General features: G+C 41.1%; 1 protein-coding gene across 2 annotated transcripts in view; it reads left to right on the forward strand.

Annotated features, from left to right (window-relative positions):
• HGD (homogentisate 1,2-dioxygenase) overlaps positions 1–13,837 on the forward strand; it is a 43,556-nt gene that overhangs the window by 10,006 nt on the left and 19,713 nt on the right. For both annotated transcript variants that reach the window (XM_064494799.1, XM_031455075.2), the window contains exon 4: positions 78–183. In XM_064494799.1, the coding sequence (XP_064350869.1) occupies positions 78–183 (106 nt within the window). The remainder of the gene's footprint in view (positions 1–77; positions 184–13,837) is intronic.

Genomic DNA, 13,837 nt, shown 5'->3' on the forward strand with positions numbered 1-13,837 from the left:
TGATGGCACTTCCTAAGCCAGTCTGTGCATCACTCATACCATCACCCTGAGGTTTATGTGTCCTTGTTTCCCCCCAGCTGGCTGTATAGGATTCTACCTTCAGTTTCTCACAAGCCTTTTGAATCCATTGACCAAGGCCACGTCACTCACAACTGGGATGAAGTTGATCCTGATCCTAACCAGGTAACCTGGTCCTGTGAATTGGAACATAGCATGTATTCAAAGCATTGAGTATAAATATTTAAATCTAGCCCAGGTCTTTGAGAAATTAGACAGATTTTTTTTTAAATGTGTCTGTTCTTTTGCTCAAACTTGCATGGGAATTTTGGAATTGACTGATTGTGCCTGTGCACGTGCGTGTGTGTATGTGTGCGTTTGTGTATATAAGCTTTTGTTCTTCTAGCCTAATGGCTTCTAGGTGGGCACAGAAGTGGTTCAGACTCAGCCAGAGTGCCCAGGTGAGTTGGATGAAAGGGAATTATATAGACTGGTGAAAATGCATCTATATGCCCTAAGGCTGGTTTGTTTGTTTTAATCTAAACTCACTTATCACAGAATACTGAAAACACATCCAACACTTACATACTGGAAAAGAGGCCTCTGGTATAGAAACGAGAGGCTTGTTGTCTGAGCTGGATTCTGTCTCTTGTCACCTAGGAACTTCCATTCCTAAGAGTTTCCTTCTTTTGATCTGGTGACAAATGGACTTTCCTTCTGGATATCACTATTATTTACGTACTCTGCTTTCAGTAATGAGACAGATCCAATGCTATAATGGACTGAGATCTATTTTTTTTTTAACCTTCTGAGAACCTTAGTGTGTTCCCTTTGCTCCTGAGTTTAGGTCCATGTCACTGATAACAAGTACAAAATGCAGGGAGGAAAACAGACCTGAATTTGCATCCCTGACCCTCTACTTACCTGCTGTGTCTTTGAGTTAGTGTTTCACCTGTAAACTGGGGTGATCACGACATCTGCCATGCAGTGTTGTTGTGAAGATTACTTGACAGAACAGGTGTGAACGTGCTTCACACAGTGCCTGGAATACTGTAGGCAAGAACCATGACTCTGATACAGCCATTTTGATCTATTCACCTAAAGGCAATGGTAGAACATATAAATCTCAGAATTCATATTCAGGTACATTTTTTTCATTTTCTACTTTTAAATTCTGAAGTCTCCATCTGCCAGACTGGCAGAAAACAATTTCGCCTCAGCCTTCCCTGGGAATGTCTGGTCCTAAACGATGCCAGAGTAGGATGGGGGTCGAGTCTTGATGGTTGGTCCTCTCTCACTGGGTAGTGTTGACATGCCCACTGTTCTGCTACCGTTGTGCCAGGTTTGGGCACAAACTCATCTGCAAGACATTTCTGGTCCTGTTGTCCTGGATATGCCTGGGACAGCCATTTCTTCCTTGTGGGAGTTGCTAGGTCACAGGTTCATGGGTCGCCTCTGTATTCACAGTCCACACAAGTTAGTCAGTCTCCCTCTCTCCCTCCTCTCCCTTTTCCTCTGCTTTTCTCCCCTCCCCCAACTCCTTTCCACAGCCCAATTCTGTTTGGGCTATACCTACTAATCCTATACCTTCCCTTAAATGCTTAGACTCTTTGGAGAACAAATGGCACAATAATTTATAGTCACTTTTGATTTCTTGCCCTGCTCCATCTTTTCCCTAATTATAGAAATCTCAGAGAACTAAGTACCTGCTTGAATGATACTAACTCCTCTCCAACAGGGACAGGAAGAGAGGCCTTGAGAGTGGAAAAATATGTGGTTAACAACTTAAAATATTATCTACCTCACAGCCATTTTGAAACCAAGACATCCTGTCTAAATAACTGACCCTTAAACTTGTGTTAAGTTTAGTACATGAAACAGACATCCTCCCTAGTCTAGTTCTGGCCTATATATAGCCTTTAAGCCCGGGGAAAAAGGCAGTCCCTGCTCCAACCTCCAACTGCAGGCGCAGTCCTGTGCTGAGACACAAGGCCAGGCTTTCAGCTCTTGCCCCTTGCCCCTTGCCCCTTGGGCAGAGCAGGGCCCTGTGCGGGACAATTTCCACAGGCAACCTGTGGACCCCATATTCACCTGCCCCTGAGTCTCACCTGGGCTCCTAATTCAATCCCTATAGACTTCTCTCTCACACTCTGGAGTTAGAAACCCATCTGGCAGACCACAGTCATTTAATCACTTACCTCATTCATTGAACTATTTATTTCCACACTCATCTCATAAAGGGCCATAAATCATTCTATCTAAAGTAACTGTTCCTTCTCTGAGAACCTGCTTGACTCCTTAATGGGTTACATCTCAAATTCTCTAACTTCAACCCCAGAATGGGCGGAAGACCTAAACAGACATTTCTCCAATGAGGAAATACAGATGGCCAATAGGCACATGAAAAGATGTTCAATATCACTAATTATCAGAGAAATACAAACCAAAACTACAATGAGGTATCACCTCACAGTGGTCAGAATGGCCATCATTCAAAAGTCCATAAAGGATAAATGCTGGAGAGGGTGTGGAAAAAAGGAAACCCTCCTACACTGTTGGTGGGAATGTAATTGGTTGCAGCCATTATGGAAAGCGGTACAGAGATGCCTTAAAAAACTAAAAATAGAGTTACAATATGATCCAGCAATCCCATTCCTGGACATATATCCAGAGAAAACTCCAGTTCAAAAAGATACATGCACTTCAGTGTTCACAGCAGCATTATTTACAATAGCCAAGACATGGAAGCAACCTAAATGTGCATCAACAGATGATTGGATAAAGAAGTTGTGTATATATACACAATGGAATACTTCTCAGCCATAAAAAAGAATGAAATAATGCCATTTGCAGCAACATGGACGGACCTAAAAATTATCATACTCTAGTGAAGTGAAATAAGTCAGAGAAAAACAAATATTACATGACACCACTTATATGCACAATCTAAAAAAATGAGACAAGTGAACTTACTTACAAAACAGAAATAGACACACAGACATAGAAAACAAACTTATGGTTACCAAAGGAGAATAGGGGAAGGGATAAATTTGGAGTATGGGATTAGCAGATACAAATTAGATAAACAACAGAATCCTATGGTATAGCACAGGGAACTATATTCAATATCTTATAATAACCTATAATAAAAAGGAATCTGAAAAAGAATATGATTGAATCACTATGCTGTACACCAGAAACTAACAGAACATTGTAAATCAACTATACTTCAATGAAAAAAAATTCTCTAATTTCTCTCTGAGAATTACAATGGTCATACTCATCTGCTTTAGATTAATAAATAGACCTGACTGCTTAATAACAGGACTCTGTCTTTCATGAGAAAAAATAAAGGATGGATACCTATACTTCTATAGGATTCTTGTTCAGGCTAAAAATTAAGCATTTATTATATACTAGTTTTGGAAGGTTGAGAAGGTATTTGACCCAAAGTAAATTTTCTAATTCTTTTCTTCAGGTGGTATAGAGAATCCCCAATTAAATTTCTAACAGTTCTCTCAAGTAGAGTCAAATCTCATATTATACAAAGGAACAGGGTGGTTGTAAAATCAGCAAGTAAGACAAAAATTAAATACAGACAAAATTATCTCTGAAAAAGCCCTTAACTCACCCATAAAGTCTAGGATACATGGTTTTGTGTGTAGCTACCCTGTATGGTAATTCTTATGTACACCAAATTTGAGAACCATTGAGCTAGACTAAAAGAAGGGTTATAGGAAAAGTCCACAGGCAGATGTTTGGGAATTCAAAGCATGGGGCCTTTAAGATAACTGTCAAATAACCAGTGGTACATGGGGTGGAGAGGGGCGGTCCAGTGGCCCTGCCTGCTCATATCGTCCACATAGTTATTTAAGCCTCTGTAACCTTAATACATCGTCATGGATTTGTTCGTGGTGGTGTGGGCAGTTGTGGGTTCTGGCCAGCAGAAGTCCCACCAAGACGGAATGAATTACTCAAGACTCTGTGGAAAAGTTAAGAGAGCAAGAGGGAGTCGGGAGCCAACTCCACGAGCGGCTCAAATCTCCCATATTTATTGAGTACAGTCAAAGGAGGAATGCAGGAATTTAGGGAAGGACAGGGTGGGATCACAGTGAGTACAAAGGCTTTGTTTATTGTTGGTGTTTGGCTCAAGGTCAGAAGACCCTTTTTGGTGAATCATGTTCAAGTTGAGCCTTTCAGCTTATCAGGGTGGAACGTATGAGAATTAGCTGCTTAACAGCTTGGACTCAGGCGGCTGTGCCTGTCTTAGGTTGCCCCCCTCAGGGGATCTTACCCGTCATTGGCTAACCAGCCTTCTCACCTCTGAGTCTGCAGCTTTTTATAAGTTGTTTACCATTCCAGCCCAAGGCTGTTTTGGGGATAGAAGACTAACAGCAGGCACGCCCAGCGTTTATAGCAGGGGGCCTGGGTCATTGCTAAAACCTCAAGGCAGTTGCTAAGCACATCTTCAAGGAGATAAGCAGCTGAGATTGTTACAATTTGTTAACCCAGTCATGGGCTTCCACAGTGGGCAACAGTGGAGCCACACATTTTATATCACATTTTGTTTGTAGAGGGTGAGGGGTGAGGTTTTAAACCTAACCTTTAAGGAAAATGTGAGTGTGATGTGTAATAAGCTCAGTAATATCCTTTTATTATATAGTATTATTATTTCTATGACTATTGATACATTTTATTTAACATGAATAAGATCATCGGGTACAGGTGGCTTGCCCATGGAAGCTAACCTCGTTCTGATAGAATTTTTCTTGTTTTGTCTTATTATACATACCTATAAAAACTTAAGTGATACAGAAATTAACAAAGTAGAAAACGGAAGTCTCCCACCAGAAATGACAGTCAAGTGCATCGGTTGTGTGTGTTAATTCATTATTCATAAGTAGTTAACGTACATTTTGACAGGGAAGTTTGGGGAAACTGCATTTAAAAGCCTGGGTTAATATAAAGTCTTCAAAACAGCTGCATCAAAAGTTTCTGCTTGCCTTCTAGTAAATTCTGAAAACACATTTGTTTCCTCCTCCTCTTCCCCCTGTTTCCTTGCTCTGCACTTCTCCTTGAACTTGTTACTTCCCTCCTGTTCTGAATTCCTTCGAGCACTTTCCACATAGTGGCCACTGAAAGCGTTTCTTCTCCAGTATTTCCCCTGCTCATTTCCAGCCTTGTGCTCACGCATGTGGGGACAGAGGGGCCCCAAAACTCCACAGTGCCTCTTTGAACACCAGCTCCATCAAGGTAGTGGTTATCCTCCCCCTGCTCTGTAACCTGTATCACCTACCATTCTGCTTCCCTTGTCTTGATATACACACCCAGGCTGTTCTTGCAAAATCTATCCTTTTGTCTTTTCATTTACACCTTCTTGACAAGTTAATCTCTCTTTCCGATTTTATGCTTCATTAATTAACCACAGCAATCTGCATTCATCACTTTCCCCCACTTGTAACCTCTTCCAAATAAGTACTCCAGACTCTCACCGAGAAAGTCTGAGGAAATTATATTTAGGGACCCATCTGACAGTCCTCCAGCTGAAACTGTATGGTAGGTGTGTCTTCACTGTCACAGACCAGATCCGATGCTTCATCAGCTTCACTGACTCCCCACGTAAGTCATCTCTGGGAATTTGAAGACATGAAAATTACTTAATGTTTCCTCCAATAGAGGATTATGGGATATGCTATCATTACCATTGTGTTTGATACCCTGGAAGACAGGAAGACTATGTCCCAAAACCTTAATTTTCTTTTAGTGTACTTCATTAATAATCTAAGAATTAATGCAAACTCTTTTTGAGTGTATGCAGAGTCAGCTGTGAACATAACAAGCTCAATCCATTAACATCTCACATAATAATATATTGAATTTTGTTCATCATGCACCTTCCTCTAACTTCTGGAATCCCAGAATTTAACAAACAAATCTGCTTCCAGTTTGACTCAGCATTCCTGAATCAGCATTCTTTTGAAGGTCAGAGTCCTTTAAAGTTTACCTTTGTTATCACTATAGCCCTAATCACTTGACTGTTGGAAAGTCCAAATTTTAACCCAATTAATCCTCAGCTGAGGAAATTATCTTTTAGTTCTCAACCAGTATTATTTGGGCCAAGTGAGAAACACCTCAAAGATAACTAAAGATCACATCATAAAATTCCCTCTGCTGCAGGACATACAAATTATCAAAAATGTTTCAAAACAATACATCCTTACAAGGTGTCTGATGTCTAATTTGTGAAACTTTAAGTTTCACTATCCCCAAAGCCCCCACCCTCCAAAAATGTCTTGGACTTCCAGCCTCTTTAAGCTTTTGCCTAAGTCTCTCCAATACATAAACACTCCTTGAGAAAGTAATCTAAACCCACTGGATCACCTCATTCACTCCATAACACTTTGTAGTTCAACCAGCCTAGGCTATTATAAGTATTTAAACTTCTTTAAACAACAATGCACCCCCTACCATTAATACATGTTTTTATTCAAAACTTAAATAAAAGTGCCAATCCCTAATAATCCCACCAATGCAGAGTTAACCACTTCTAATGTTTTGGTTTCTTTCTTTCTAGTCTTTTTCTTTGCACATGTGTGTAAATAAATAAGGTCTGGGGGTCCAATGCAGCCAGAAGTCAAAAGTAATTGAAAATAATCCCAAACTTCATTTGCTTCTCCTGAAAACATTAAAGAACATGCAGTATATGACCCACAGCAACACTTTTGAAAGTCCCCTTTCCCCAGTTTTTCCTGGACTCCAACCCTCTCTCACCTCTTCGCCATGCTCTTGTCTTCCCCAAGCTCCTTGGGCCTAGACTGCTGGTTCATGGCTTGGCCTTGCCTCCCCCTACCTTTTGCCTCTAGAAAATGACACTTAGATGTAGGTCCTCACCCTCTTTTCCCAGGAGATGCACACACACCCACACACATGCGCACATGTGTAACATTGATCTACATGGTAAGACTGGAGTTCAAAGGGCTGAGGGAGGGGAAATGAGCAAAGCAGAATTTTCCATGGGGAGCAGTGAGGGGAAGGGGAAGAGGCTGTGAATACTCTTATATTAATGCTGTTTTTTTTTCTTAAGCAGTTACAAATATACTTACTGTAAGTAAACTCAAGCTCTAATTCAGTTTTAAATTCTGGTTTTTTTTTTAATTAAACGTATTTTGTGTCTTTTTCCATGTCTTTTTAAACTCCTTGAGTACAGATAATTTTTCATGTGGCATTATAATTCACTACATGTTTATAAGATGATTGCTCTATTGTCAGATACTTAGATTGTTTCCATTTTTACTATTATAAATCATCCATGGCTAACAACCCTTTTCTCCTCAACATCCCACAGCCTGAAACAGATGACTTCCCTTTTTTCCTTCCTAGATCTCTGTCCTTTCCTGTGTTCTATGACACTGTGTAAGCCTGCAAAATAGGAGATGCTCTTACCCCTCCTTGTCTCCATCACCCTCCTGGGAAAGAGGGAAGTACTTACTCTCTCCTGCCCCTCACTTCCTCTTCCTTATTGTCTTTCTTACCTTCTTTTTTTCTTGCCTTCCTTATTACCCCTATCTGCCTCCTCCCCTGGTATTAGTTTCCTAGGGCTGCCTTTACAAAGTACCACAGACTGGGTGGCTTAAACAACAAAGATTTATTTTCTCACCATTGTGGAAGCAAGATATCTGAGATCAAAGTGTTGGTGGCATTGGTTTCTTCTGAGGCTTCTTCATTGTCTTTGGATGGCTGTCTGATGCCAGTGTCTTCGTATCGTCTTTCCTCTATACATCTGTGTTCAAACTTCCTCTTCTTATAAGGACACATCTTATTGGATCAGGGCCCACCCAAATGACCTCATTTTAACTTAATTACTCCTGAAAGCCCTTATCTCCAAATACAGCCATTCCAAGGTACTAGGGGTTAGGACTCCAACACATGAATTATGGGGAGAAAACAATTTAGCCCGTAACACTCTCCCTCCACTTCCTTCACTTTTCTTCCAATTTTCAGTTACTGATTCCCACTTTAGTTGGACTGTCTTTGTCTCAGAGGTGAAGGGTTAGTTGCTATTGATAAGAAATACCCAGCTTGGGTGAACTAAGAGGAGGAATTCCTTGAGCGGCAGGGGATTTTTCTAGCCCACTTTACTTCCCGCCTCTGCCCAAACCCCCTACATACACACGTCTCAGCAGGCAGAATTACAGAGATCTAACTTCACCCCACATAATTCCAGCCCAAAGCTTGGTCTACCCTGATAGGCCACAATGCAGGAAGTCAGTCCCCTTACTCCAGTCTGGAAGCCATTCTGGGGTTGCCATCATTGCAGAACCTCATTTATACTCTGTCATCCACTTCATCTCCCGCTCGCCATCTTCCACATCTCCTGTATTTTATTTTTTAAAAATCTAACATCATTCGTTCCCATGACATTATTTATCACCTCTCTGCAACATATCTTACAAATCTCTCCGCCAACTTCAAGCACCACATGGGACATTGCCATATATATGTCCCAGCTCAACAGGATCCATACTGAAGACATCATAGTCCTATCCAATCCTTCCAAACCTTTTTCTCTCTCTAGCTTTTCTTGGTCTGTTAATGACACAACCATTCTTTCCCACACCACCTGCTCTGACCCCTCCCCTCACTGCCCAGTCAATCTTTAGAGTTATATTTGAGAACTTCTTTCTCCATTTACATTAAATTAGGTACAGTGTCCACAGAATGGGGATTGTCATTTACATAAAGGTTACCAGGGGGCTTGTTGAAAATGTAGAATCCCCAGACTCCCCAATTAGAGATTCTAATTTAGTAGGTCTGGGACAGTACCCAGGAATCTTTCCAGACGATTTGCATGCAGATTGGCTCTAGTCCACACTTGAAGAAATACTGCTGTAGAATTTGCTTCCAAGACATCTCTGACATCTGTAGTTTCCTTCCTTTTGATAACATCACCTGATTTGGACCTTATTTCCTCTTACCTGGACTGCTATAATGGCTCCTAACTGATTCCTGTGTCTTCTCACCATATCCTACACCTTGCTGCCAGACTCAACTTACTAAATTATCATCTCAAAAATCTTTAAATTCTGCCATTACCTCTCCCTTCCACTGCCCAGCCAATCAAGTGCAGACTCCCTAGACAGGTGATCAAAAGCCCTGATTCACCATCATATCTTTCAATCCCTTCACTCTCTTCCATGCCCTCTATCGACCAGCCACATTGGGACCTTTATTATTCCAGGACAACACTCTAAAATTTCCTGCCTAGGTGCTTCATGCTCTTTCATCTACTTAGAATTTTCTCTTCTTCCCTCACAAGTATTCACCCGTCCAAATCCCACCCATTATTTAAGACTCATCTTAAATACTACTTTCTTCATTGAACTTGTTCAATTTTTCTCAGAATATTTGAGAGTAGGATCTATGTCTCCATCACCTTCATATGACCTACAATGTCCAGCACATGCCTTCTTCCAAATAGTAGAATCACAAGTATTTGGTGAAGTAACTGACTCCCTGAAAGCTCAGATCCCATCGTCCTATAAATAGACTAGATTGCATTTCTCTAAATGCATTCACTGGCTTTTGCCAACACTGCAGTGCACATTGCCCTGTTCAACACTTTTGGACAGCTTGCTGGCTCTTTTTACAGTACATCTCCATCAACTTGCATTTCACTCTTTGGGAAGAGGTTGGCGCTGTCTGCAAACCAGATTATTTTATTGTGTGTGTCTCTTATTTTTCATGTATAAGAATGTTAAATATCCCCTGTACCAGGAATTATTCCTGTGGGAAACTTCCTGTTTATATTTCTCTTCCAAAGTCATTTCCAGTTATTCATTTCCTTGTTCTATTGGAAAGTGCCCACACTTCCAGGACCTTCTGTAATAGGTTCCCTGATGGCAGAGACTGTCATGTTCACCTCCGTACCTGGCATAAAACCTAGTACTCAGACAGGTATGGTAAATCATTTGAATGAATTAACATAAGAGGATTGGACAAGAATGCTGATCTTGAAGGACCTTAGCAGGATTTGGGTCCCAGGAGTTAGACTGGGCCAAGGCAACTCAGCCTTGGAGGAGCAGTAGATAAGGGCCCAGATTAGAAGGCCCAGTGCAAAACTTAAAAGGAAGCAAAGCCTATGTTCAGGAGCCAAGGAGCCATGAATGGTTTGGGAAGCAGATAATGACAGGCTGAGATTAAAGGGCTCAGGGGTGTAGGTTACTAAGGAAGGCTGAGAGAGTGTTGACATCATTTCTTAGTCAAGATAACTTAATTACTTTAAACCATAAGTGCTGTCACTTCTAAAATAGAGATAATAAATGTAGAAGCCTCAGGGTTGTTTTAAGAATTAAATGCCATCCAACAAATGTTTATTGAGTGACTACTTCATTTCATGCTCTATGCTGAGTGCTGAGTAATGGAGGTAAAGTCCTTAGCTTTCCACTCAAGGGCAAGGTCAAATGGGAAATCCAGGTTTCTATCCAAGTCATCCAAGTCCCATGATGGTTCAACTTTTTTTTTCTGTAGTCTTGTGAAAGACTTTTGTAATAAAGTACAGTGACTTGAATCCTCCTTAGCTGTGTTCTTGCCTATTACCTTCTCAGAACCCCAATGGGTCACTCAAAGCCTGATTTCTCATCACCTAAATCATGTTCCCATTTTCCTCCGATTGATAGATTTGCTGAAGAATTTAATGAGCCACTGTTTTATTTTATCTGCTCCCCCACCACCATCATCTTCTCTAATCTGGCTTGAAACTCACTGCAACTCTCCTAGACATAGCTGCTGCTAACAATTGCTTGCCCACTGTGATCATGACTACATCTACAAGTTACTTCCAAATTCTTGGATACATGGTACTGACTTCTAATGATATGTCTACCTCAAGCCAGCCATGTTGTTGAGAGTATCCAGCTCGTCCAATCTAGCTGAGTCCTAGGCAATTTTGGAGGGAATTTCAGTAAATCAAAGAAACAGTATTGAAGGTGATACTCGGATCATCCAGTACATCTCCCAATCTTCCGACTCTGGAAATACTGAGTTCAATTCTTGGGTTTCCTTTTCTTATCTGGGTATGAGTTTCAAATCTTGACCATTAAATGTTGCCACCAATTGTCTGTCTTTCTCCTTTGATAACCTTGAAGAATTTTTAATTCTAATTTTAGACTCTTTTGAAGATTTCAAATTATTTTCGACCATCTCATTTCTAAGAGGTAAAAGGTTATTTCCCAATAGAATTTGCAGAATATAGCTGCAAAATATGTGAAGCAATAATAGATCTGAAAGGAGAGATAGATTAAATCCACAATTGTAGCTGGAAACTTCAACACCTCTCTCTCAACAGTTAATAAAACAACTGGATAGAAAATCAGAAAGGATATGAAAGAACTGAGGGCTTTCCCATATATGAAGAACTGACTTACATTCTAGAAAAAATCTTAGGACTTTTAGAAACATTTGTCAATTTACTAGCTTTTGCTTGAATGTCATTTTGACGTCCAAAAGTCTCACATATTTGTTTTATTCTTGTCCTTTGAGATAGTAGCAATGTCCTCAATGTCTTATATTTATTAATTCATTCAATCATTCAACATAAATTTATTAATAACTACTACAATCAAGACATCACATTGGGTATTACAATTGACTTCATTGTTTCTGAAATGTTTAATAATTGAATTCTGTGTGGAGGGCTATTTAGCAATAATGTATAGTACAAATAAAATAAACTGTTTAAAAGTTACAGGATAAAATGAGTTCATAAGCATCAAGTGGCTTGCCTGAAGTCACAGAGTAAATAGGCACAGAGGCAGCAGCAGAACCCAGGTCTCAGGGCCCCCCCCAATGCACAGCCCCCTTGGGCTGGCCTTGGGTCAGAGGGCTACTCCTCCACAGCATGCAATTAAGCTGAACATCTGGCTTTAGCAGATGTTTCTACCCTCTAGTCCATGTCTCTTCCTGTCTATCCTCTCCCCAAATTTCCCTCCTCACTTTCAACATGATATCACACCAAAACTCTTGACCTAAATCTCTTACCTGAAGACCCCAAGCTGACTTCTTCTTGTGGGCACCAGGTTTATCAGAACCACCTGGGGTCCTTTATTATTGTTCGTGACATGCGGAACATGGGCCTGTACAATACTCTGCCGTAAGACCCAGAGATAAATTTCTCCTCTCCCTATACCATCTCCATCATCTGAAGGGCATCACTTTTTGCATTCTAGGAGGTTCTTCAAGGCCACTGCCTCTTCCAGTCTGTGGGCCCTACTGAAGGTATATTCCCTACATCATCATGTAGGTGCCCTTCCACCTTCCACCCCAGGCTCTCTCTCCTTATAACTTGAAGGCTGAAGTGCCACAGAAGACTTTGAAAAACTGGCCAGCAAAAACCTTACCAAACCAACCCTTCAGCCTCTCTGGTTCAGCCTTTCCCACTCACAGGATATCAACCTCTTCTCTAGGGCCCAGGACTTTATTTCTACCCACAACAGGCATTTTTAGTTTCAGGAAGATCTACAAAGCTGTTTCTCAGTGCAACAAACCAGGTAGTCCTTCCCCTATAACTAGGATTCTGTCTCACTCACTTGCTCCCTTTTATTCCCTTCTTTTTTTTTTTTTTTCCTTATTCTTTCTCATTCCTTGCTCTTCTTTTTTTCTTTGGTTTGGAAAGCCTTAGACTTTATATTTATTTAAACATCCTTGCTATTGGTAACTGGCCCCAGATACAATTTAGCTGATTAACTGATGGGTTGTTTAGTTGACTGACTGGACTTCTTGACCATGAACAATAATATAAAAATCACTGAATCTCCGGATTGGGTGTGCTGATTCTTAAACCATAGCTGCACATTAAAAGACCTTTTATAAAATAGAGATTTCATTAAATTCTGGTGCCTGGGTCCCACTATCTTAAAATTCTGATTAATTTGGTCTTGGGTCTCCAAGACTTTCCAGGAGATTCTCATGGCTTGCCAGAGTTTAGAATCTCTGGGTAGATCTAAAAGGTTGCCCAAGCATCTGCTACTTAAATCCCTTCCACTGAGAAATCTAGAATGATGAATTTTCTTGGAACCAAGATTCTAGGTAGTAGCATCTTCCAGACAATCTTTCTGGGTGTACAAACTCTGCAATAGAGGGAAGCAGCAAGTACTGGTGAGTGGCAGACCAAAAACTCCCCTCAAAAAGCCAGTAGTGCTCATTTGTGGCCCTTGCTGAGGTCAAGGGAATATCCTCCTAGTTCAACAGTGCTCAACCAGGGAAATTTTGTCCCCCTTCCCCCAGTGACATATGACAATGTCTGGAGACATTTTTGGCTGTTGTAACTTGGGGGAGTGCTACCAGCAACCAGTGAGTAGAGGTCAGGGATGCTGCTAAACATCCTACAATGCACAGGACAGCTCCCACAACAAAGAGTTATCCAGCACAAAATGTCAGTAGCGCCAGAGTTGAGAAATCCTTTCCTAGATCCTTGCTCTCAGCTTCCCCTACCTCCCACAGGAAATACCAACCTTGGTGGAATTTGTCCTAAACCTTTCCCTTCTTTCTGAAGCATGATTTCTACAACGGTTTTTCAAATCAATATTTTACATTCTTTTAAAGTAGTCCCAGAACGTGATACTCCCGTTTTGCTTTTAAGAAATAAAGGCTGCTGCCTGACGAGGTGAGAGAGGCAGAATAATCCCAGCGCCACCCTTTCCACTTGCTGCTTCCTTCCCCACCACTGGAGGCCCTGCCGAGCCTGCCTTGACCAGGCACCTCAGCCAGCGAAGCCAGCCCTCAGGGTGCAGGTCACTCTGTGAGATGTCCTGAGGCCACTGAGTTTATCAGCCTCCAGCCTGGC

This window comes from Camelus dromedarius, chromosome 2 (genome assembly GCF_036321535.1).
Source record: "Camelus dromedarius isolate mCamDro1 chromosome 2, mCamDro1.pat, whole genome shotgun sequence".
In the NCBI taxonomy this organism is placed as follows: Eukaryota; Metazoa; Chordata; class Mammalia; order Artiodactyla; family Camelidae; genus Camelus; species Camelus dromedarius.